The sequence below is a fragment of the Plecotus auritus genome (genome assembly GCF_963455305.1).
Source record: "Plecotus auritus genome assembly, chromosome: 3".
In the NCBI taxonomy this organism is placed as follows: Eukaryota; Metazoa; Chordata; class Mammalia; order Chiroptera; family Vespertilionidae; genus Plecotus; species Plecotus auritus.
In genome coordinates, this window is record NC_137772.1 from 175,717,356 (window position 1) to 175,744,810 (window position 27,455).

General features: G+C 40.5%; 1 protein-coding gene and 1 pseudogene across 2 annotated transcripts in view; both read right to left on the bottom strand.

Annotated features, from left to right (window-relative positions):
• Positions 1-2,225: 2,225 nt before the first annotated feature.
• The window catches only part of TMPRSS12 (transmembrane serine protease 12), a gene marked incomplete at both ends in the record, with an annotated part of 29,790 nt that continues 4,560 nt past the window's right edge, over positions 2,226-27,455 (bottom strand). Inside the window, 3 exons of the mRNA XM_080662618.1 lie at positions 2,226-2,477; positions 6,268-6,410; positions 18,432-18,700. Coding sequence (XP_080518744.1) covers positions 2,226-2,477; positions 6,268-6,410; positions 18,432-18,700 — 664 coding nt within the window. The remainder of the gene's footprint in view (positions 2,478-6,267; positions 6,411-18,431; positions 18,701-27,455) is intronic.
• On the bottom strand, positions 14,688-16,920 carry LOC308243323 (nibrin-like; annotated as a pseudogene). The gene is made up of 3 exons: positions 16,894-16,920; positions 15,783-16,645; positions 14,688-15,318 (listed from the first exon to the last, which is right to left on the bottom strand). The product of its transcript is annotated as a nibrin-like (transcript).

Below are 27,455 nucleotides of genomic sequence, written 5' to 3' on the forward strand. Positions count from 1 at the left end.
GCATGTTAAAACCATTGGGTGTAAATTTGTTGAGAAACAGGATATTCATATGGTCTCATTGCATCCTCTCAGGTTATTTATTAATTATGATAAATTAATTAATAAATAACCTTTATATATATAGATACCTAATATATATAAAAGCCTAATATGCTAAGTGTCCGACCATTCAACCAGTCGCTATGATGTGCACTGACCACCAGGGAGCAGATGCTCTTATCGGTAGGTTAGCTTGCTGCTGGGTTCTGGCTGATCGGGACTGGGCGAGATGGGCCGGACATGCCCTGGAGCCCTCCCGTGGTCTCTCCCTGCTGGCCAACCTCCCATAGTCCCTCCCCAGCCCCGATTGTGCACCAGAGGGGTCTCTCAGCCTGGCTTGCACCCTCTTGCAACCTGGGACCCCTTGGGGGATGTCAGAGAACCAGTTTTTGCCCAATCCCTGCAGGCAAGGCCGAGGGACCCCACCAGTGCACAAATCCATGTACCAGGCCTCTAGTCCTATATAATAAAGAGGGAATATGCAAACTGACCGTAACTCCATGACACCCACAGCCAATCAGGAGGGAATATGCAAATTAATGCAACAAAGAAGGCGGCGGCCAGAGCCGAGACGCAAGCATCCCCGCCCCAGCCGCTCTGGGCCTGTGGGAGATGGAGAAGTTGGGGGATACAAAGAAGTCGGGTGCCAGCGCCTGAGGCTGGCTGCGGCCTGGGAGATGAAGAAGCCACGTGGCCAGAAGACGAAGAAGCCTATGCAGGCCAGAAGGGAGTGGCAAGAAATATTCAAAGTGATGAACAGCAAGAACCTACAACCAAGATTACTCTACCCAGCAAAGCTATCATTCAGAGTTGAAGGTCAGATAAAGAGCTTCACAGAAAAGAAAAAGCTAAAGGAGTTCATCACCACCAAACCAGGATTACATGAAATGCTGAAGGGTATTCTTTAAGAAGAGGAAGAAGAAGAAAAAGGTAAAGATAAAAATTATGAACAACAAAATGACATCAAATACATACCTACCAACAAGTGAATCTAAAAATCAAGTGAATAAAAAATCTGAAGAACAGAATGGACTGGTGAATATAATAGAATCAGGGACATAGAAAGGGAGTGGACTGACAATTCTCAGGGGGAAGGGGGTGTGAGGGGTGCGGGAAGAGATTGGACAAAAATCTTACACCTATGGATGAAGACAGTGGCGGGGGGTAAGGGCATGGGGTGGGGTGGGGAATCAGGTGGAGGGGAGCTGTGGGGGGAAAAAAGAGGAACATCTGTAATAATCTGAACAATAAAGTTTTATTAAAAAAAAAGAAAATAAGCTTTAGAAAGTAGGTTATAATGCTACAAAAGTTACATTATACATTTCTAAATAAAAAGTAAATTATTTGGGTGTGTCTGCACCACAGTTCTCACTTGACATAGGGAAGAAAGTATTAATATTAGTTTTAATTAGAATTTAAATAGGCAAAAACTATTTCTCCAAATATTTTTTGAGAACCAGATAATTCCAAAAATATAATGTATCATACAAACAAATGTTTTTAAATAAAACGGTCTAGCCCAGACAATGTGGCTCAGTGGTTGAGCATTGACCTATATGAACCAGGAGGTCATGGTTCAATTCCTGGTCAGGGCACATGCCTGGGTTGTGGGCTTGGTCCCCACTGAGGGAGGCAGCTAATCAGTGATTCTCTCTCATCATTGATGTTTCTCTCTCTCTCTCTCTCTCTTCCTCTCTGAAATCAATAAAATATATTTAAAAAATAAAGTCTAACTTTATTTATTTATTTATTTTTCTTTTATGAGTTTATTTGAACCAAACTGACAACAGTTGCCAGGAAGCAAAATCTTAACTTTAAAAGGAAAGAATTTTGATTAAACCAAAGAACAACTTCCATTTTAATTATAAATTCTTTATTATTTGGTATGTACATACATAAAGTGTATATATTTAAACTGAATATTTAATACAAACTCTAGGGAAGTATTCCAATTGAAAAATTATGATTATAAAGTAAAACAATCAAGATACATCAAGGATGCATGTGATTCAGTGCCAAATTTACAACCAATCACATATCTATAATGTTACAGTCTTTTTATTCCCTCAAAAGTTTCCACGTAAGAACTCAGAAGTGGGCAGTAACTTGCCCAAAGAATTAATTATTTTCATTATGTAGAACACAGAACGGGACATTATGAAAAATATGGCTTCTTCAGAGTATTTTTATGGAGTTGCTAGTAAGACAACAGAGCCTAAGGCGACAAGGACCTGTCCGAGTAGACTGTTTATATTAAATATGCCTTTATTCCTTGTCTGGTTGAAGTGATATGTCAGCCACGTTTTGTAGAAGAATGGCGAACAATAGACACCAGGAAAATTTTTTCGGCCACAGCCATATCCGTAACTGGTAATTCCCATTACAAAAAACTGTTTATGTTCTGGGACGTAGCACATTAATGGTCCACCACTATCACCCTATTAAAAAAGTCCCAAAAGAGTGTTAGTTACTTCTAGTAGTCCTTATATAGTAGTAAAGCTGGAGTAAATTAACCACATTAAACATACATTTGTATAAATATACATTTTCAATATACCTCTGACTAATTAAGATAAATGAATTTTCAGTTTTATATTCCAACTCAAACAGGAATTCAGTTACATCCAGTCTGGCCTGGTATTTAGAGGAACCATACAGCTGGTGGATAAACTTACCATCTTATAGTTTTGAACCAGAATATTATAAAGCAAATTGTTTGGAATTTTTTTTGTACAATTACTCAGGAGAAATATTCAGGATATGTGCAAAATATTATAAACACTATCTACTAGAATACTTCTATTGCTTAATGCTGTTTGTGAAAGGTATATCTTTAAGATATATGAAGAAGCCTTTTAGGTGTGTGTGGTTTGCTAGCTAGAGGAGTGAACTGAATCTTGCAAGAAATGGCATCTTTCTAAGTGTTGACATTGGCTGGTGCACGATATTAGGAATACATGGCTAATACCCTCTGTAGTATCACAAATAACAAATCTCCCTCGGAGTCATACAAGACTGTCCATGTAACAACTGAAACACCATTACTAAGGATGTTATTCACTCAAAGCAACACGGACATTGAGCTAACTGTTACAGTGCCTAAAAGTTCAAGACTGTTTCTAAAATATTTTCAAATCCTCTATATGTGGTAGGCATTGACTAATTATTTTTTTTACAATGAAAATGTTTTGCTTTTGAATGCAATTAAATTAGATTGGATTCTGTATTATTTTACTCAGCAAGGTTTTAAATATATATTTAAATGTAAATATATATATTATGGAGAGGAAAGAGAGGGCTAGAGAGAGAGAAACATCAAGGACAGAGAACATTGATCGCCCGCCTCCTCCTGGGGCCAGGCATGTACCCTGACCAGGAATCCAACTGGTCACTTCTTGGTTCATGAGTCGACGCTCAACCACTGAGCAGCACCAGGCAGGCTCAAGGCAAGGTTTTTAAGGAGAAGGACACAGGATGGATAAGCCCTGGGTTTCTAGAAATAAGAATGAGTAGGAAAAGATCAGAGCATGGGTTATTGCTTAGGGATGAAGTGCTGATGAGTTTAGAAGTAGTGAAGAAAAGAGGAATAAAGAAAGTCAAAACAAAAAATAGATAAATTGAAGTTCATAAAAAAATAAAAAACTTTTGTGCTACAAATGATAACATCAGGGAAGTGAAAAGACAGTCCACAGAATGGGAGGAAATTGTATCCATGATATATAAAGAATTTTTATGACTCAATAATAAAAAGGTAAATAACTCAATTTAAAAATGGGTGAAGGATCTGAGTAGACATTTCTCCCAAGAAAATATACAAATGGCTAATAAGCACATGCAATGATGCTCAACATTACTAGTCTCTAGGGCAATGCAAATTAAAACCAAAATGAGATACCACTTCACATAAGGATGGTGGTAATAAAAAAGACAGGTAAGCCCTAGCCAGTGTTGCTCAGTGGATAGAGCCTTGGCCTGAAAACTGAAGGTGTTGTAGGCTTGATCCCCAGCCCTGGGGCCCTGGTTGGGCATGTGCGGGAGGCAACCAATTGATGTGTCTCTCTCTCGTGGATGTGTCTCTCTTCCTGTCTCTCCCTCCCCTCCACTCTCTCTAAAAATCAATGGAAAAATATCCTTGGGTGAGGATTAAAGAAAAAAAAAACAAAAACAAAAAACCAGACAAGCAATAAGTGCTGACAAAGATGTGGAGAAATTAAAACCCTTATATTTTACTGGTAAGAATGCAAAATGGTGCAGCCACTTTGGAATACAGTTTGGTAATTCTTCAAAATGTTAAACATTCACTCAGGAATTCCACCCGTAGGTGAAATCCGCAAGAGAAATTAAAACATACCAACACATAAAAACATATACAGAAACATTTATAGCAATATTATTCAGAATAGCCAAAAAGTGGAAATAGCTCAAATGTGCATCAACTAATGAATGGCTAAATAAATGTGGCCCAGCCCAGCTGGCATGGCTTAGTGGTTGAACATCAACCTATAAACCAGGAGGACACGATTTGATTCCTGGTCAGGGCACATGCCCAGGCTGCAGGCTCAATCCCCAGTGTGGGGTGTGCAGGAGGCAGCCAATCAATGATTCTCTCTCATTACTGATGTTTCTATCCCTCTCCCTTCCTCTCTGAAATCAATAAAAATGTAAAATAAAATATGGCCTATTCATACAATGGTACATTATTTGGCAATAAAATGAATAAAATATTAATATATGTCACAACGTGGTTGAGCCTTGAAAACATGCTAAGTGAACAGAGTCAATCACAAAAGACCACATATTGAATGATACATTCATATGAAATTTCCAGAATAGGCAAATCTTTAAAGATTAGTAGTTGCCTAAGGCTGGGGGTGGGTGGGAGGAGAATGAAGAGTGACTCATAATGAGTAGAGGTTTCTTTTTGGGGTGACAAACGTGTTCTAAAATTAGATTATGGTGATGGTTGCACTACTCTGTAAATAAATATACTAAAAACCCATTGAGCCGAAACCGGTTTGGCTCAGTGGACAGAGCGTCGGCCTGCGGACTGAAGGGTCCCGGGTTCGACTCCGGTCAAGGGCATGTACCTTGGTTGCGGGCACATCCCCAGTGGGGGGTGTGCAGGAGGCAGCTGATCAATGTTTCTCTCTCATCGATGTTTCTAACTCTCTATCCCTCCCCCTTCCTCTCTGTAAAGTATCTATAAAATATATTTAAAAAAAAAACACCATTGAGTTGTCCTGAAAATACAGGACAACACACCAAGAACGTAAAGGACAGATTATGGACAGATTTATCCATAGAAAAGCTGCTGTAACAGCAGCTCTAAATGGGTGAATTGTGTATATGTAAATTGTATCTTAATAAAGGTGGTAAAGGGAAAGAAAGGAAGAAAGATTCAGTGCAGATCAGGAAAGTAAGGATTTGGGTTGAGAAAAAAAGAACTTTTTAAAAATAAAATTTTAAGAATATTTTAAAAATACATATTTGTATTGATTTCAGAGAGGAAGGGAGAGGGAGAGAGAAATAGAAACATCAATGATGAGAGAGAATCATTGATTGGTTGCCTCCTGCATACCCCACACTGGGGATTGAGCCCGTAACCCGGGCATGTGCTCTGACTGGGGATCAAACTATGAACTCCTGGTTCATAGGTTGATGCTCAACCACTGAGCCACACCAGCTAGGCTAAAAGATTTTTTGAGAGGAATGGAGAGAGAAAAACACTGGTGGGCTGCCTCCTGTACACCCCCGACCAGGACCCAAAACCATGTGCCCTGATGAACCTGAAACCCCTCCTTCTCTGGCAGGATGCCCAACCGAGCCACACCGCCCAGGGCAAACATTGATAATTAAGACATCACCAGCCTTGGCTGGCTAGCTCAGTTGGTTAGAGCAGTGGTCGGCAAACTCATTAGTCAACAGAGCGGCAAACCGTGGCTCACGAGCCGCAGTTTGCCGACCACTGGGTTAGAGCATTGTCCCAATAAGCCAAGGTTGTGGGTTCAATTCCAGGTCATGGCACATATAAGAATCAACCAATGAATGCATAAATAAGTAGAACAAGAAGTCATTGTTTCTCCCTCTGTGTGTGTGTCTCTGTATCTTCCTTCCTCGCTCTAAAATTATTTTTTTTAAAAAAAGGCTTTACCAGAAAGTGATCAAAGGCCTTGTTCAAGTTCCCTTTCGCTTTAGAAAATATTTCTAAGGAAAATTATTTGGTCTTACCCTGCAAGTATCAAAAATTCCATCTTCATCACCTGCACAAAATGAAGTTATAGGAATTATATTCCCATAACCCTTATCAGAATTACAAATTTTTCGAGAAATATAATGCACTTGTGCTTCCTGTAACATTCTTGTAGTATTACCTATTAACAAACAAACAAACAAAAGCGCCAATAAGTGATTTTAGAGAGTAGGCATTTTGACAGTGATATCAAATTTTCATGCTGAATAGGTTTTCTTTCCAAAGTGATTGATTCAACAATTATGTAAAATTGTATCAATATATGTATGTATGTATGCATGCCTAGGAAGACTGTGGAAGAACATTCACCAACATGTCAATGACCGTTATCTCTAGATAGTAGGAATTTCAGGTTATTTTTGCCGTCTTTGCTCCTGTGTTCTCCTGAAGGTCTCACAATAGGACCTATCGATTTTACAAAATAAAGCGATTGTCAAGGACTAAAGACATAAAGCCTGAGGCCAATCTTGCTTCTGTTGTAAGTTGTGAACACTTTTATTTAATTTTACAACAATGCTAAATCTTGAAGGATGGTGCACAGGAAAATAAAATAGATTTTAATTTATGTATTCCCCTAACTTCTCTGCTCATTCCAAAGATAAAGTGGTTCTTTGCAACACAAGAAAATAGGAAAATACAGGACAACACACCAAGAACGTAAAGGACAGATTATGGACAGATTTATCCATAGAAAAGCTGCTGTAACAGCAGCTCCAAATCCCATCAGCCCGTCTCGGAGTGGCCGTTGTCACCTGCGGGAGCTGGGTGTTTTGTGTGCCCTGCATACTCCACCTTTCCTGGTAACAGACTTTGTTCCCTTGACTGCAGGTGGGCAACTGTTCCATTCACAGAACTCTGTTCTGCTGGTGACACTGATTGGTCCAGACTTCACTATATTTAGTATAAGTGTAACTAACTGGAATCCTTAGCCAGCTTTTTTTTTTTAAACCGGGTCTGCTGGAGAAGAACGTTTCACCCTAGTCACATGACTGTTTCGCCATAAATCTAAAGCAGCCTGATTCTCTAGTTCCAGCCTTTTGAGGACAGGCAACCTGAGAAACTACAGTCAACATAGAGAGAGAAAAGGAACAGGAAACAGATAAAATATATCCCAAAGCATTCAGATTCCTGGATTGAGGCTTCCTAGAGGCTAGCCCCATTTCTGCCATTTATTTAAAAACAATTCCCAGTAACACTGGCTGCATATAAAAGAATGCATGTAACATGTAAGTGATAACATGTAATAATAAAATGAACACCTGGGAACCTACCACCCAATTAATGAACCTGGTATTAAAAAACCAACCAACAGGGATTTCAAAGTGAATGCAAGAGGGAGCCAGAAACAGATGTCTGGACTTCCTGTTCTGTTCCGCTGGTCACTTACAATTTCCTTGCACAAAAACAGCACGGACTCGTTACTACAGCTTTAGAATGGTTTTCTTCCACAGGATTGTGTTGGCTATTGGTGGTTCTTTTAGAATGAGCTTTTTAATTGTCTCAAAACTCATTAGGGTTTATCATTCCCTGGGTGAGTTTTTTTTCTTCCAGTTTTGCAGATAGAATTGACATCTTTATGATACTCAGTCTTCCTGTGCAAGTATAAAGTATTTCATTCCATTTACTTAGGTATTTTTAATGTCTTTTTAAAATGGTTTAGGATTTTTTTTTCCATAAAAGGCCTGCAATCTTTTGTTAGGTTTGTTTTTAGCTACCTAGTTATTTTGGTATTTTTATAAATGTTAATGTCTCTTCACTTTCCCAACATTAAAATGAAAAATTTTTTAAATCATAAAGCAAAGATAAAAGAATTTCTCAGTGAACAGTCATATGCCCACCTCCTAGTTTGTTTTTTTTTTTTAAATATATTTTATTGATTTTTTACAGAGCGGAAGGGAGAGGAGGGACAGAGAGTTAGAAACATCGATGAGAGAGAAACATCGATCAGCTGCCTCTTGCACGCCCCCCACTGGGGACGTGCCCGCAACCAAGGTACATGCCCTTGACCGGAATCGAACCTGGGACCCTTGAGTCCGAAAGCCGACGCTCTATCCACTGAGCCAAACCGGTTTTGGCTCCTAGTTTCTTTATCTATAGTTGTTTTTGCAACTTTTATTTAGCTATTATCTTAAAGTTATAGAAAAGTAGCAATAGTATAAAAGACTGTCAAATACCCTTTACTGAGATTCACCAGTTGTTTTTTTCTCACATTTGCATTATTTGCTCTCTGTGTGTTTATAATTTTTTCTGAACCATTTGAGAGTGAATGGCAGTGATTAGTTAAGAAAAAGGACATGCTCTTATTAACCATAGTACTTTTATCAAGATCAGGAAATTTAACACTGGTATTGTACTATTATTTAGTTCACATTTAACATCAGTGTATTTTATTTATTTTCCAGCTATCTTTCTGTTATAGATTTATAGTTTAATTTTATTATTTATCGTTTAATTTGAACCATTGACCCACTTCTATATTTGCCTATTCTGGACATTTTCTCATATAAATGGAATTATATAATATGTGGGCCTTTGTGTCTGGCTTATTTTAGTTAGTATAATGTTTTAGCATTTATCAGTAATTCATTTATTTTTATGGCTGGATAATATTGTCTGAATATACAATTTGTTTATTCATCAGTTGATGGACATTTACATTTTTTATTTTTTTGTTACTATGAATAATGTTGCTATGAATAGCCGAGTATGGGTTTTTGTGTGAACATGTTTTCATTTCTCTTGGGTATATTCCTACACGTGAAATTGCTGAGTTGTATGGTAATTGTATGTTTAAATTTTTGAGGAACTGCCAAACTGTATTCCGATGCAGCTGTATCATTTTATATTCCCACTAGCAATGTATGTGGGTTCTAATTTTTCATATCCTTGCCAACACTTGCTACTGCCTAAATTTAAAAAAGTTTTTAAAAAATTTATTTCAGAGAGAAAGAGAGAGGGAGAGAGAGACAGAAACATCAATAATGAGAATCATTGGTTGGCTGCCTCCTGCACACCCCCTACTGGGGATTGAGCCTGCAACCCTGGCATTTGCCCTGATCGGGAATCAAGCCAAGTGACTTCCTGGTTCATAGGTTGATGCTCAACCACTGAGCCACGCTATTCGGGTGCAATATAAATTTACATTAAGTGAATTATATTAAGTGAGTGATGTTATAAATATCCAAATGGTCCTTGGCAGAAAAAAAGTTTCCCCACCCCCGTTTTAAAGTCTATTTTTGTCTGATATATACACTGAGTGGCCAGGTTATTATGACCTCTGAACGCATAATAATCTGGCCACTCAGTGTATATCCTATATAATAAAAGGCTAATATGCCAATTGTCCCCTCTACCAGGAGTTCAACCAGCAGGCAGGCTGGCCAACTGCTCATGTCCCCTCCCCCTGGCCAGGCTGGCCGGACCCCACCCATGCACGAATTCATGCACTGGGCCTCTAATATATATATATACACACACACACACACACACACACACACACACACACACACACTGAATGGCCAGATTATTATGCATTCAGAGATCATAATAATCTGGCTACTCAGTGTATATTGCTTGTTTATTTCCATTTGCAGAAATATCTTTTTCCTTTACTTTCTGTCTTTTGATCTGAAGTGGGTCTGTTGTAGGCAGCATATGTATGGTCTTATTTTCTTATTTATTCAGCCTACTTATGTCCTTTTAGTGGAACATGTAATCCATTTACATTGATTTTTAGGTATGTAGTTATTGCCATTTTATAATTCATATTTTTTTTACCTTTTCTTCTTCTTTAAGTCCCTGTAATATTTTTTGTAATACTCATTTGGTAGTGGTGAACTTTAGCTTTTTATTGACTGAGAAGCTCTTTATCTCTCCTGTGATTCTAAATGATAGCCTTTATTCTCCTTAGATTCTAAAGGATTATTTGCTGGGTAGAGTAATCTTGTTTGTAGGTACTTGATTTTCATCACTTTGAATATTTCGTGCCAGTCCCTTCTTGCCTGCAAAGTTTCTGTTGAAATATCATTTGACTGTCTAATGGGAACTCCCTTGTAGGAAACCACTTTTCTCATGCAGCTTTTAGGATTCTCTGTTTGTCATTAACCTTTGGAATTGATTATGGTGTGGGTCTCTTTGGATTCATCTTGTTTCAGGCTGTGCATGCCCTGGAGTTATATGTTTATTTTCTTAACCAGATTAGGGAAGTTTTCAGTCATTATTTCTTCAAATAGATTTTCAATGCCTTGCTCTCTCCTCTCCTTCTGGTACCCTTATGATATAAATGTTGTTACACTTGCTTTCCCAGAGGTCTCTTAAACTATTCTCATTTTTCTTTTTTTGCTGTTCTGATTGGGAGTTTCTGCTAACTTGTCTTCCAAATTGCCGATTCAAACCTCTGTTTCATCTAATTTTCTGTTGATCCTCTCTAGTGAATTTTTCATTTATTATATTCTTCATTTCTGATTTTTTAAAAATGGTTTCCATCTCTTTGTGTAAATTCTCACTGAGTTCATCTAGTCTTCTTTTAAGTTCATTGAACATCCTTATATCCAGTGTTTTGAACTCTGTACCTCATAATGTTTTGACTCATTTCATTTTACTCTTTTTTAAAATAAATTTTTATTGATTTCAGAGAGGAAGGGACAGAGAGAGAGATAAAAACATCAATGATGAGAAGGAATCATTAGTAAACTGCCTCTTGCATCCCCCTATCGGGGATTGAGCCCATAACCCAGGCATGTACCTTGACTGGGAATTGAACCATGACCTCCTGGTTCATAGGTCAATGGTCAACCACTGAGCATACCGGCCAAACTAATTTCATTCTTTTTTAAAAAATACATACTTTTATTGATTTTAGAGAGGAGGAGAGAGGGAGCAAGAGAAACATCAGTGATGGGAGAGAATTATTGATTGGCTGCCTCCTGCATGCCTCCTACTGGGGATCAAACCTGCAACCAAGGCACTTGCCCTTGACCAGAATCAAACCCAGGACTCTTCAGTGTGCAGGCTGACACTCTAACCACTGAGCCAAATCAGCTAGGGCTCATTTCATTCTTTTTCTAGAGTTTTTCCTATTCTTTCATTTGGGACATGTTTCTTTGTCTCCTCATTTTGGCCGTCTCCTTGTGGTGTTTGTTTCTGTGTGTTAGATAGATCTGCTATGTCTCCAGGTCTTGGCTGGGTGGCCTGATGTAGCAGTTGGGACCCGGACGGCACAGTCCCTCTGGTCTTCTGAGCTAACTGCTACAGGGAGTCAATTCCCTGTGTGCATTGTGTGTGCCCTCCTGTTGTACTTGAGCCTTGATTGCTGTTGGCCATAACTACAACAGAGAAGTTGTTGGTGAGAGCTGACTCCACAGAGTACGATTTGCTGTATTGGAGGTCTTGTGCCTGCTGAGTCCAACTTTTGCGTTTGTCATTTGCAGAGCTAATTGGGTGGTGGTATGGTGTGATCTGAAGCCAATCACTGGGTGTGTGTGTTGGTTCTGGGGGCTCTTGAGAGGGGCTCTAATGCAGGTTCAGTTCAGCCTCTGTGTCCATCCTGGGGCCACCTGGTAGGAACCACAAAGTGATTTGTGGTTGGTAGTTTCCTGTGCTAGGCCTGGAGGCTCTTGGGAGAGGCTATTCTGTGAACCAAGACGGCTGCCAGGCAGGGGCCACTTTGCAAGAGCCTACTGAAGCCAGCTGCTTCTTATTTGAGGTTTGTGGATCTATCAGATTTGGGGGAAGTCCTCAGCCCAAGCCAAGGCTGGCTGCTTGTGAGAAACAGCTACTGGAAGAGGTTCAGGCCTGTGCCTGTTTGGGTGGGTAGGTTCTCAGGAAATCTGCAGGTGGGCCAAACAAGGTTAGCTAGTTTTATGGAGACTCAGATTTGGCACCTTGACTGTGCCTGCAGGCTGTGTGTGTGGAGGGCCCAACAAAGGGTCAATAGGTCCTGCCAGAACTTCTGTCTAGGCCAGAGCTGCTCCTCCGGCCCTTGCCTTGAAGCCAGACAATTCAGTTCCTCCCCGTATATCCCTGATGCTTAACAAGATGCTGCCCCAGCCCTAGCTGGTTTTGCTCAGTGGATAGAGCATCAACCTGTGAACTAAAGGGTCCCAGGTTTGATTCTGGTCAAGGGCACATGTCCAGGTTGCAGGCTTGATCCCCAACACTGGGCTTGCAGGAGGCAGCCTATCAATGAGTCTCTCCCATCGATATTTCTATCTCTCGCTCCCTCTTCCTTCCTCTCTGAAATCAATAAAAATATACCCTATATAATATAAGTGTAGTATGCAAATTGTCCCCTCAACCAGAGTTCTTCCAAGAGTTTGACCAGAGGGCAGGCCGGCTGGGGGAAGGGAGGGAGGCCCCGGTGCTGGAAGGTGGACAGGGGAAGGGAGGGAGCACCCAATTAGCAGCCGACAGCCACTAGGAACCCTACCAATGCACAAATTTTGTGCACTGGGCCTCTAGTATATGTATAAAGACGCTGCCCCAGCACTGGAACTCAGAGTGAGTGAGTTTGTCAGCTAGTAAGTCCTTGTGTTGGCCCTTTAAGAGAAACACCTGGAACTCACACAGCCCTCAGTCTCATCTGGACAGAATTCCTGTTGATTTTCACAGCCAAAGTTGTGAGGATTCCTAAGCACTGGTGGTCTGGGCTAGGAAGCTGAGTATGGGGCTGGGATCCTGCCCCCTCCTCAGAGGGGACCTCTGCAGGCTATATATCCCTCCTGATTCTTTGATTGTAAATATTTTATCATTATACTGCTTAACAGTGGAATAAATTAATATTTATGGTTAGCATTTGTACAAAAATTATGAAGGTGGTTTAGATTAAACTTGCAGGACTTTTTAAAGCACCCCCTCCCCTTTTTTTTTCTTTCAGAGTATAGTAGTCCTTAAGGATCAATCAATTTTTGGTGAAGTCTTTTGCTTCATTTATTTTGGTTGTTAAGTATGGAGATCCACCTTAATCTGGATGGTTCAAAATCATGATTCTCCTGTGAGCTGTTTTAATCTTGGCCTTGCCAGCAGGTGAGTTTATGCCCCAAAATAAGACTAGCTTCTCACCTACACATTTTCTGTTCAAATCCTCCTTAACAGTAGGATGAAAGGTTAGGGGCTGAAATCTTTGCAGTTTCTGTGATTACTTGTTTAAGAAGTTTCCAGATCTGAAATACACAGCAACCTGCAGATGCAAAAGCTGAAACACCTTGTCCTAAGGCTATCAAGCTTCTTGCCAGTCCCCGGTCAATTTCCGTGTCTGGCCATTTGGTTGAGGGCAGCGAGTACTCAGTACAGTGCAGGCCCTTGCCCACAGGGGGCAACATCACCAAGGGCAGTCATGGCAATGCGGTGAGGGAGGTGCTGTGCGCATTTGCACTGCCTACATGACAGACACAGGAACAAACTGTCCCTCCTGATTCTTAACCACCACAGCATGGGTGTACGATCTGCCCATTCTGTGTCTCTGCCCCTCCTACCAGTCTTGACATGGTTTCTTCTTTATATCCTTGTTAAAGTAGTTACGTTCAGCTAGTCTTCAGGTGGTTCTCAAGGGTGGTGGTCCTATAATTTAGTTGTAATTTTGATGTGATTGTGGGAGAAGGTGAGCACAGTGTTAACCTACTCCGTCGTCTTGACCAGAAGTTCATTCCAGCTTTCTTTTGATTAATGTTGCTATGGTGTAGCTTTTCCTATCCTTTTGCTTTGAGCATACCTCTATCAGATTGGAAGTGTACTATGTATACCATATATGAACCATTTGCTGGATCATGAGTCTGACTCAGTTTTGGAATATAGTCCTAGAGCTCTAGCTTTAGGAGTCTCCCCACACACAGAGCAATCTTTGTTTTTCAACCCTCTCAAGGCCCATGAAACCACAGAAATCAATATTCAATGTTATCAATTTGGTAAAGACCTCAAAATGAACGCCAACTTTGGTTATCTAAATTTCCCATCTTCATACTCAGTCCTTGACCTATGTATTTTCTGTTTTTAATAGTTTTCAGTGGGAAGGTTGGTATGTGCATGCAATCTACCATGTTGCTGCAGAACCAACTTAATCCTCAGTACAATGCTCTGATAGGTATTAATACTCTCATCTTATAGATCATGAAAAAATGTGGCACTGTGAGAGATTGTATAAAATAGTAGAAACAAATGAGTTTTGAGGCAGGCTGACCTGGGCGTGAATTTTGAGTCCTTTCTTAGCTCACTGTGTAACTTTGGGCAATTTATTATATTAACCTCTTTTTTTTAGAGTTTTGTGCATTTCATTTAACCAATTCAGGCCCTAATATTTGTAACTTAAATCCCTTGTATATATTGTATGCATGCACCCCAGAGGAAACAGGAAGTAATACCTGACAGGAAATGTTTTTCCATGGCTTCTTTATTAAGTCCTTAGTTACCGTCTCCTTTTTATATTAGAATTGTACCTAAAGAGATCACTGGCAAGAGGCTCTTCTTTTGCATGTTGATTCTGCACCTCCATTTCCTGCCTCAAGGCCCCTTGTAATTCTATATTCTTTCGATCAGGATGAGCTATTAAATCTGATCCCCCAATGATCTGTGGAAGTTTTCCTACTCCAGGAAATGTGACCTTTCAGAACTCCTTGAAATTTTTTAATCAACCATAATCATCCTTTTCACTAGGTGCATTTCTGGAGGCAGAGTTACTAATCACCAGTGATCTAAATTTACTCAGCAACACCTCTGGAAGAATCACACCATCACACCAAAGCCTGTCATTGTCAGATGATTCCTTAGTTGACCTAGTAATTCTTTCTTGAGATCACATTTCTTTCTAATTTCATTTTCTTGAGATATTTTGTTACTTTCTGGTATTGTTTCATCATTAAAAGAGCCCTTTGTTTCTATATCTAATCATGGCCCTTTTGTAATATTGACATCTTTCTCTTGTTTTTGAACTTTCACTTCAGTTTCTAACTCTGGTTTTATGTACTTGAATAATTGTTCCAAGACTTCATTTTCTATGGCTAAATTGTCAATTTTCCTTTTTTCTGATCTTTGTTTTTCTGTAGAGAGAGATTGATTGGCAGAATTTTTCACAGTGGATTTTTAATCTGTATCTATAAATGTTATCTGATTCTCCCACCCCCTCACAGCCCCCAGTCTTATTCTGAGATAGATGCTGTTCCTTTTTTTTTTTTTTTTTCATATTGAGGGTGTAGCAAGTTGCGTTTATTCTAGATTAGAATGAAACATTTTCATTCTTGCTGATTTAGATGAAGAAATTTCTCAAATTTCTTCATCCCTTTCCCTTTTCTTGGTGGATAGTTGGAAGTAGTTTCTGATGGAGTTGATCAGTGGCTGCAGGGAAGCCCAATTTCTCCCTCTATTTACACCTAGGAACGTTGTTGGTGAAAGCTGTATTATTATCAGAGCTTATTTGGAGGTTCCATTAGAGTAGATGTTTCTTGTGAAGATAGTCTGAATTTTTGTTCCATTCTGAAGATTTTTATTTCTTTTGACCTTTCACTCAAATCCACACATCTGTTTGCTCTGACTCTGTGTCGGCAACATGTTATGCTCACTGGGGCACTTGGCATGAGCTTCTCTTTGACTGACAAGCCTTGGAAAAGGCTCGGTGCTGGAGTCATCATCCTGCATCCTACACTGGGCTGGCCCTGAGGATCACAGTAATTCTCTGTAGTCATGAAAATAACTGCCAGTCCACTTTCTGCTTCAGGAATAGGTCTAAGACCTTGCCTTTGCATGGATTGAATGGATCCATTTTTTCTGAGAGTCAGAAATTAAGGAATTTGTTAGTCTTACATCAACAACAAAATGTTCAGGAGCTGAAAATAAACTATCACCATCTTCATTTTCTTCTGTTATCAACCTAGCATCTCCTCCTCCCAAAACAACTGCTGAACTTACGCTGCTTGGCATTCAGAAATACAAATGTTTTCCCATTGAAGATGTTTTCTTTCCTGTCGTTCTAAGAGATCAATATTTTTACTTCTAATAGCTGGTTCATCATCAATAGGTGGGTAAAAACTTTCAATTTGTGGACGCTGTTTCTTAGAAGTACTTTTAAAAATTCAGTAAATTACTCTGGCCTTACAATTGGACATCCACAAATGTGGGCACGTATTGTTTTAATGATCACTTTAACTGATAGCATAACAAGGTGTGTGCATTCATACTGTAGTCCTCCGGGTTGCAGCAGGGCTTGATTTAAAGCAGTTTCCCCAGAGACTTCTGAACAAGAAGAGTATGCAACCAAAGACTCGGACTCCACTCTCAATTTACTTTCAGGCACTCAAAGTAACTCTATCCTGTCTTCAAAGTTTGGGAAAGGCCATTCTACATTTCTTCCTCGTTAACAAAGGTACCATACTAATAATTATCTTTATTGTAAATATAAAGATTTCATCTGTTTGACTAAGGTTGGTTACAGAAAAGTTGGCAATGAACACAGCATGATTCCAACTGATTAATCATTTTCTTTCTTTCTTTTTTTAATCCTCTCCCAATTTTCTCCATTTTCACAGAGAGTGGACTGGCTGCTTCCCCCATGCGCCCCACTGTGGGCAGGAAGCCAACTACAACCCAGGCATGCATGTGCCCTTGACCGGGAATCTAACCCGCGACCCTTGTGTGCACTGGCCCATTCTCTAACCACTGAGAACCAACGGCCAGGGCTGACTGATCATTTTCAATGAGAATGCCAGTTTTCCCTTCCTACACTGTAATACACACCCGTCAAAAGTCTGTATGGTCTTGGCTGAGCTGCGGGGGTTGGGGGGAAGCAAGGGGGTGGTTAGTGGGGAGCGGGGGGGGGGGAGGGGGAGCAGCTTCCACATGGGTCAGGTCCTCAGTGTCAGGGCGACCAGCGGCTGCGCCAATTACAGCTAACAGACTGTGTGCGCTGCTGTGCCTTGGGACCGCGGGCACTTAGACATATGAGCTCCCCATATTAACCTCTTTAAACCTCAGTTTATTCATACATGTTACAGCATTTCTCACAGTATTGTTAGGGATGTTAAATGAGAAATTCATTAAAATGCTTGCCCTGCATAAATGCCAGTTGCTCCTATAATTATTTTCATTGTTAAAAATTTAATAATTTCCAATGGCCATTAAGCTAGTACAGGGCAGGGCTGAGATTTAGACTTAGGTTTGTGATTCTAAAGCCAATGCCTTTCCCCTATACCATGTTGCAACTATACCATGTTGCTTTCCTTCTCTTCCTTAGAAAGAATTAACAGAGGAAAAAATAATAATTCACACATCTTTCATACATTTATCTCCAGTATATCCTATCTAACTAATCCACAAATATTAAAATGGCTAGGTTCTGTAAGGAACAGAAGAAAAGGCTCAGTACTTGATCTCATATATGGCTAACTAGACTTTCATTACCTCAAGAGCAGTCTTTCATGACCTCAAGAGCAGTTTGTACTTAATGTAGTACTTAAATATTCAGGCTTTAGAATAAAAAAGACCTGGATTTGAGTCTCAGCTTCTCAACCTCTAAGATCCACAATTCCTGATCTGTTGAAAGGGAATAATAACATTAACTCCCTAATAGGAATTTTTGAAGGATAAGATAAAAATAATATATTTAGAGCAGGGCCCGAAACATGGTTAATGCTCCCAAATGGTAGCTGTTGTTATTACCAAAGTGAGATACTGTTTTCTACATTTAAAATTTTTTCCCATTAGTGCAGCCAATCAACAATTAGTGCCCCTTTGTGTAATAAGAAAATTCACTATCAGCTTGCTTGATACTAAACAGAGCATTAAATTTAAAATGACACCAAGTTGATTCCTTACAGCCAGAGCTTATTAAAGACAAGCCATTCTGTCATGTAGCTGGCTCTATCACCTATGCATCTCAACAAGGACAGAAACACTTAGAGAATTCCCCCTCTCTGAGAATGTCCAGAGGTTCAGGTATCTTGTCATGTATAACCAGGGAAAGTCTTTATTTCTGCTTTGGAAGATAATCTTCTCTCTCCCACAAGGAAGAAAAAAAAAAATACAGACAAGCCAGACAGACATTTTCTTTTCACTGATTTGTAAAGACTCATAATATAGAGAGATAAATATATAAAAAGGTTCACCCTCTCCAATAACCAGAAAAAAAAAACTGTATCAATAAAGTTCAGACTATAATTACCTTCTTCTGTTGTTCTTCCCCAGCCACCTATGAAACACTCTGTCTTTTCATCCAGCTTTTGGAAAACATCAAAAGGTAGACAAATAGGCTGAATATAGTTATTATACTTCACTGCTTTTTTCAAATGAAAAAGTGCAATATCATTTACATAAGTTTCCAAATTGAAGTTTGGATGGATGATGATTGCTTTAACCTTTATAATCTTGGTGTGTGGACGTCTCCCATCTATATTATTAGTTCCAAGCACAGCTCTCCACACTACAGGATCTCTGAAAGAAAGTAAATGTTCTTATTATAAACACGTTTATTTGAGTAACTATTCTTAATCTCCCACTAGTTTTTTTTTCTCATGTTAATTAATAACAAAAAATTTTTATCCTACTTTTATGTGACATAAGTCACATCAAATAAAAACCTAAATATCAAGATGTAGGAAAAGAGAAAAAGATCTGTGGAACAGGAAGTCCAAAAACAGATTCAGAGAATTTTTTAAAAAATATATTTTTTATTGATTTCAGAGAGGAAGGGAGAGCGAGAGAGAGATAGAAACATCAACGATGAGAGGGAATCATTGATTGGCTGCCTCCTGCACACCCCCACGGGGGATCAAGCCTGCAACCCGGGCATGTGCCCCTGACCAGAATCGAAGCCAGGACCCTTCAGTCCGTAGGCCGACATTCTATCCACTGAGCCAAATCGGCTAGGACTCAGGGAATTTATATGACTAAGGCAGCAGCACTTCTTACCAGTGGACAGAGCATGAATTAGTAAATGATACTGGGGAAACTAGCTAATTAACTAGTTTGAAAAGTGAATTAAGTCTCTGAAAAACAGGAAACAATAAAATAAACTCTAAATGGATTAAATGAATTTAGACACAAATATTTTAATAAAACTTCCTATCTTTTAGAGATACATAATGTGGTATGTCTGAGATTTGCTCCAAAATAATTGGAGGGGGAGTTGATGAGGATAAAGATGAAACAAACAAACAAAAAGGATGAAACAAGATCCTGCATGAATTGATAACGAAGCTGGGTTATTAGTATCTGGAAGTTCACTAAACTATTCCCTCTACTTGTGTAAATTCTTGAAATTTTAGAAGGAAACATTTGGATATTAAATTAGTGTGAGGATTATAAAAATTAAATCAGAAAGAATATGTAGGCGAGTACATAAAACAGTATTGACATGAGGAAGGACTTTATAAAGCATGACACTAAATATAAAAACAATGTATCTTGACAGTCTTTAAAAAACACACCAAAAAGCAAGCAAGACCCCAGACCAAAAGATGTTCTGTAGGACAAAAGTCAACAACTAAAACCCAAGCATTTTATAGTTGTTATACCTGTCACTGGATTGGGAAGGAAGGACTTACTTTTTACATGGTTGTTTAAAATGCTGAAATTCCTTTTCACTGTACAAGTTGGAAAAGTTTATGTATGAGTGTGTGTGTGTATTCGCGCACATCCTATATAATAAAAGGCTAATATGCAAATTGACTGAACAGCGGAATGATCGGTCGCTATGACGCACTGACCACCAGGGGGCAGGCACTCAATGCAGGACCTTCCCCTTGGTGGTCAGTGTGGTAGCCAGAAGCCGGGCTCATGGCTGGCGAGCGCAGCAGCGGTGGTGGGAGCCTCTCCCGCCTCCGTGGTAGCAGTAGGGATGGACATCCCCCAAGGGCTCCCAGACTGTGAGAAGGTGCAGGCCGGGCTGAGGGACCGCCCCCCCCCCAAGTGCACAAATTTCGTGCACCAGGTCTCTAGTTTGATGATAATGCTCAGTACAGAGAGGAGTCAGGAATAAAGGTTCTCCTATTCATTGTGGAAAGTATAAATAGATGAGTACTTTGGTAGCATGTTTCAATAGCCTATAAAAGTTGCATGGTATTGCCCTGGTTGGTGTGGCTCAATTGGTTGAGCATTGTCCCATGCACCCTGAGGTTGCTGGTTGGATTCTGGGTTGTGGGCTCAATCCCCAGTAAGGGGCATGCAGGAGGCAGCTGATCTCTCTCCTCCCCTCCTCTCTAAAATCAATAAAAACATTTTTTTAGAAACCTTTCAGGTATAACCATTTCTAAAAAAAAAAAAATAGTTGAATTGTATTTGACTCTGCAATTGTATTTTCTAGAATTTATCTCAGGGAAATAGGAGATATTTAGCACTCTCAAAAGCAGACTAGGAGAACTCTAAAAAGTTTGTGAAAATGTTTAAAGTCCTAGTTCTGTTCTGTTTTGTTTTTAATCACTATTTTAAGCTACTTTGAAATAATGTTTCTTTTCTTTTCCAAACTTAATTTATATTACTTACTTCAATTTATATTCAGACCATAAAATTAAAAAGCAAGTTATATACACTGAAAACTACAAAACATTGCTGAAAGAAATTAAAGACTGCCGAAACCGGTTTGGCTCAGTGGATAGAGCGTCGGCCTGTGGACTGAAGGGTCCCAGGTTCGATTCCGGTCAAGGGCATGTACCTTGGTTGCTGGCACATCCCCAGTGGGAGGTGTGCAGGAGGCAGCTGATCGATGTTTCTCTCTCATCGATGTTTCTAGCTCTCTCTCCCTCTCCCTTCCTCTCTGTAAAATATCAATAAAATATATTAAAAAAAAAAGAAATTAAAGACTACATAAATAAATGGAAAGACATCCCACGTTCATGGATTGAAAGACTTACTACTGTTAGGATGACAGTGCTAGTCAAAATGATCTGCAGATTCAAAGCAATCCTCGTAAAAATCCCAATGATGTTTTTTGTAGAAGTAGAAAAACCTATCCTAAAATTCATATGGAATATTAAGGGACCCCCAAGTAGCCAAAATAATCTTGAAAAAGAAGAATGAAGTTGGAGAGCACACAGTTCCTGATTTCAAAACTTACTGTAAAGCTATAGTGGTCTAAACAGTGTGGTGCCAGTGGAAGGAGAGGTATATACACCAATGGAAAAGAATAGAGAGCCCAGAAATACACCCTTGCATATGTGGTCAACTGATTTTAACAAGTCTGTCGAGACAATTCAGGAGGAATGGACAGGCTTTTCAACAAATTGTGCTGAGAAGATTGGATACCTACATGCAAAAGAATGAAGCTGGACCCTTAACCTACACCAGTGGTCAGCAAACTGCGGCTCTGTTGACTAATGAGTTTGCCGACCACTGGACTAGTCTAAATGTTACTGTGTAGTTGGAAGCTGTGAGGATTAGGCAATTGCGGCATACTGTGTGCATAGAGGTAAAGGGTAGTATATGACAGTGGTCGGCAAACTCATTCAACAGAGTGGCAAACGGTGGCTTGTGAGCCGCATGTGGCTCGCAAGCCGCAGTTTGCCGACCACTGCCCTACACCATATGCAAAAATTAACTAAAAATAGATAATGGCCAATATATGAGTAAAATTATAAAAACTCTTAGAATAAAACCTTCATAATGTTGGATTTGGCAATGATTTCTAGGATATGACACCAAAAGCACAGGAACAAAAGAAAAAATAGATAAATTGGACTTCACCAAAATTAAAAAGTTGTAAATAAAACAAATGAACAAGTAAACAAAACAGAAACAGACTCACTGATACAGGAAACAAACTGGTGGTTATCAGCGTGGGGAGAGGTTGGGGGGTGTAGGTGAAATAGGTGAAGGGGATTAAGAGGTACAAACTTCCAGTTATAAAATAAGTCATGGGGATATAATGTACAAGATAAAGAATATAGTCGATAATATTCTAATAACTTTGGTGACAGATGGTAACTAGACTTACTGTGGGGATCATTTCTTAGTGTACATAAATATCAAACCACTATGATATACACCTGAAACTAATAGAATATATCAACTAGAGGCCCGGTGTACGAAATTCGTGCATGGGGGGGTCCCCTCAGCCCAGCCTGCACCCTCTCCAATCCGGGACCCCGAGGGGGATGTCTGACTGCCGGCCTGATCGCCCCTCACTCTCCCCCCTGCTGGCCTGGTCGCCCCTAACTGCCCCCCCTGCCAGCCTGATCACCCCTAACCACCTCTGCCTGCCTGATCAACCCAACCACCTCTGCCTGCCAGCCTGATCGCCTCTCACTGCCCCCCATGCCAACCTGGTCACTCCTAACTGCCTCTGCCTGCCGGCCTGACCACCCCCAACTGCCCCCCGCCCCCCCCCCCGCCGGTCTGGTTGCCCCCAACTGTCCCCCCCTTGCTGGCCTGGTTGCCCCCAACTGCCCCCCCCTGCTGGCCGGGTTGCTCCATGCAGTCCGCTGCTCAGTCGTTTGGTCGCCCCTCACTAACCCCCCTGCTGGCCTGGTCGCCCCATGCAGCCTGTTCGGTTGTGATGGTTGCTTAGCCTGTTATATAGATAGATAGATTATACATCAATTTTTTAAAAATTTAAAACTTTTGGCATCAAAGGACACTACCAAGAGAGTGAAAGACAATCACAGAATAGAAGAAAATTATCTGTAAAACATATATTTGATAAGGTGTTAATAGCCAGAATATATAAAATATTCCTACAGCCTAACCAAAAAAAGACCCCCAAACAGCCCAATTAAAAAATGGGCAAAGGACCTGAAAAGACATTTCAAAAACCTGGAAAGATGCTTAGCATCACTAATGATTAGAGAAATGCAAAGCAAAACCACAATGAGCCACCACATTCATTAGGGCAATTGTAGTAGTATAAATGAAAGTTGTGCAAGAGATGAGCTAAGGAAAAGGAGACTGATATTCTGGATATACTTCTAATCAGTATGGGTATTGGGGGACAGAAGAAACAAATTTAAGAGCTACTGCATAGAGAGTCAGCTCACTCTCTGGATAGTGGAGCTGTTGGTAATGCTGTTATCTGAAAGACAGAGAAGAAAGATTTAAAAATTAACTTTTTGCAACTAATGAACAAACAAGAAACAAATAAAAACTCATAGACACAGACATATAGATTGGGAGAAACCAAGATGGCGGCATAGGTAAGCACCTAAACTGCTGCCCCACACAACAATTTCAAAACTACAACTAAAAGACAGAACGGACACCATCCAGAACCACAGGAAAGCTGGCTGAGTGAAATTCTACAACTAGAAGGAAAAAGGAAAGCTCACGGAGAAGGAACAGCAAAGAGCTGAGGTACGGAGACACGCGCGCAGAGAGGAAGGGCGGCGGAGTGCCTGGCTGGCTTTCTCTGGCGGCAGGGGGACTGAACCCCAGTTCCGACTGCACTGAACCTCAGTTCCGGGCGAAACCCTGTGGACCCAGGCTCATACAGGGGGAGTTTGGACTGTCAGGTAGAGAGAAAGGCACACAGAGACTCGGAGACTCAGGGGAGCCGCGGCGGCAGGGGTCTGGAGGCACGAGTGTGCACAAAGACTGGCTGCGGAGGTTACCACAGGCTATCCCTAGCAGAAGGGAGTCAGAAGCTCCTGACAGCACTGAACCCCAGTTCTGACTGCACTGAACCACAGTTCCGGGCGAGCCCCTGGGAACCCATGCTCTTATGGGGGAAATCTGTACTGTAAGGCGGAAACTCGGGAACCACAGAAGGCAGAGGTCTGGAGACTCGTGCGCAAGGGCAGGGCTGACGGGAAGCCAAGACTGTCTGCCCTGCCCTGAGACTCCACTCCTTCCAAGCTGAGCCCAGAGGCTTTTGCAATCTGACAAGGCTAATCCTATAAGGCTGTCTCCAGCACTGAAAATCTCCCAGTGTAGACACAGCTGATCCTTACAGTCAACTGGCCTGCAGGTCAATTCCTCCCAGTGATACCAACAGCAATCAAGACTTAACTACAACAAGGCTGTACACACAGTCCACAAAGGGGGTGCACCAAGAGTGTCCACCTCAGGTTAAGTGGGGAGGCCAACCCACTGGGCCATATAGGAAACCTAGCACACAAAGCTACTCTACCAACTCAGGGAAGCAGTGAAAAATGGGGAGACGAAGAAACAGATCACAAACGAAAGAAATGGAGGAAAACAAATGACTGGATATAGAATTCAAAACCACGGTTATAAGGCTCTTCAAGAATATCCTAGAAAAGGCCAATAAATATAACGAGACCCTTGAAGATATGAAAAAGGACCAACTAGAAATTAAACATACACTGACTGAAATAAAAAATATTATACAGAGACCCAACAGCAGACTAGAGGAACGCAAGAATCAAGTCAAAGATTTGAAATACAAAGAAGCAAAAAACACTCAACCGGAAAAGCAAAAAAAAGAAAAAAGAATCCAAAAAGTTGAAGATAGTGTAAGAAGCCTCTGGGACAACTTCAAGCGTACCAACATCAGAATTATGGGGGTGCCAGAAGAAGAGAGAGAGCAAGATACTGAAAACCTATTTGAAGAAATAATGACAGAAAACTTCCCCCACCTGGTGAAAGAAATAGACTTACAAGTCCAGGAAGCGCACAGAACCCCAAACAAAAGGAATCCAAAGAGGACCACACCAAGACACATCATAATTAAAATGCCAAGAGCAAAAGATAAAGAGAGAATATTAAAAGCAGCAAGAGAAAAACAGTTAATTACCTACAAGGGAGCACCCATACGATTGTCAGCTGATTTCTCAACAGAAACTATGCAGGCCAGATGGGAGTGGCAAGAAATATTCAAAGTGATGAATAGCAAGAACCTACAACCAAGACTACTCTACCCAGCAAAGTTATTATTCAGAATGGAAGGTCAGATAAAGAGCTTCACAGATAAGAAAAAGCTAAAGGAGTTCATCACCACCAAACCAGTATTATATGAAATGCTGAAAGGTATTCTTAAAGAAGAGGAAGAAGAAAAAAGTAAAGAGAAAAATTATGAACAACAAATACATATCTATCAACAAGTGAACCTAAAAATCAAGTGAATTAAAAATCTGAGGAACAGAACAAACTGGTGAATATAATAGAATCAGGAGCATAGAAAGGGAGTGGACTGATAATTCTCAGGGGGAAAGGGGTATGGGGGATGCAGGAAGAGACTGGACAAAAATCATACACCTATGGATGAGGACAGTGTGGGGGAGGTAAGGGCAGAAGGTGGGGTGGGAACCGGGTGGAGGGGAGCTATGGGGGGAAAAAGGAGAAACAATTGTAATAATCTGAACAATAAAGATTTATTAAATTTAAAAAACAACTCATAGACACAGACCACACCATGGTGGTTACAAAGGAAGGAGGCTGGGGGAACAGGAAATGGTAAAGGGGATCAAATATGTGGTGGCAGAAGAATATTTGACTTTGGGTGGTGGGCACAAAATGCAATATACAAATGATATATCATAGAATTGCACACTTGAAACTTGTATAATTTTATTAACCAACATCACCCTGATAAATTTAATTACCAAAAATTTTAATTAAAACTTTAAAATTTCCATTTTTAGACTTGTTGAGAATGCAACTCCAATATATATGTGTAGTGGGAAGCTGGAAATATGACTTCAGCTGGAGAGACTTAGGCGTTCCCAGTACAGGAGTAGATGAGATAACTCTAGGAAAAAGTACAGATGATAAGGTCAGAGGATTGACAATACTGCCATTTAAAAGATGACAGACTCCATCAAGGAAGCAGAGAAAAGGGGAAACCGGTTGAGTAGAAATTGAGAAAAAAGATAGTTATAAGCACAGCAGTCAACTTTGCCAGATGTTATAGAGATCAAAAAGGATAGGGACTGAGGAGTCATTAGATTTGACATGGAGGTGGATTTTTTTAAGGCTGTTTTTTGGTCACAGAAATCATATTGCATTTGGGATTTTATGAGTCAATGTGGATAAAGCAAAAGGGAATCTCTCTCTCAAGGAGCCTAACAATGAAGGGAAGAGCAGAAACTGATAGGGTATTTGTTTATAAGTAACTAGAGGCCCGGTGCATGAAATTCATGCACTCAGGGAGGTCCCTCAGCCCAGCCTGCACCCACTCACAGTCCAGGAGCCCTCTGGGGATGTCCGACTGATGGCAGGGAGTGGGCCTAAGCCGTCAGTTGGACATCCTTAGTGCTGCCATGGAGGCGGGAGGGGCTCCCGCCACCGCGCTGCGCTTGCCAGCCATGAGCCGGGCTCAGGGCTTCTGGCTGAGCGGCGCTCCCCCTGTGGGAGCACACTGACCACCAGGGGGAAGCTCCTGCACTGAGTGTCTGCCCCCTGGTGGTCAGTGTGTGTCATAGCGACCAGTCATTCTGCCATTCGGTCTATTAGCCTTTTATTATATAGGATAATGAAGTGTTTGAAAGCTGTAGGGAAGAAACAAGAGGAAGAGGTTGAAAAATACTAAAGTGACAATGAGATATAATGAAACAGTATAGTTTTTGAGACCTGGGTTTAAATGAATGGACTGCCACTTAATAGCTATGTGATCTTGGGCAAGTAACCAAATCTCTCTGATCTCTGGATTCCTCAATTGTAAAGTGGAGATAATAGTAACTATCTCAGAAGGCTAGTGGAAGGGCTTTTTAAGTACAGAATTACTGTATATGTAACATCCTTAGACAGTACCTAATCTCAAAGCTGGTCTTTGATAAGTGGGATTATCAGAAGGAATAAGGGATAACTGATGGTGCAGGCTTTAGGAAGTGAGGGGGAACAGGTATAGAAGGTGGCAGAGTTAGTCCTCTCAGACAGGAGAAAACTCCTGGAAAGTAGACTATGCCTTGGTAATGTCTACTTTCTTAGAATCTAGCCCAGTCTCTAGTATATAACATATACTCAGTAAATGTTAGTTGAGTAAAGAGGTAAAAACATCAATAAGATTGTCTTTGGAACTGTTAAGTGTAATATGAACATTATTTTCAAATGCTTGGAAGGGGAATTAGGTTTGATATATATGGCTTTAGAAGGCAGAATGAAAACCAAGACACTTAGTTCAACATAAGGAAACACCTTTTAAGAGTTAAAGCTGTAGGAAACTGAAATGAGAGTGTCCCACAGGAGCAGTTCATCATCACAGAGACTGGTTCGGGTGGAGATCCATATGATATAGTTATGGTTATGTGTGTGGGTTTTCCTTCTGACAAACCTGGATTTGATTCCTGATTTTATTGCTTCC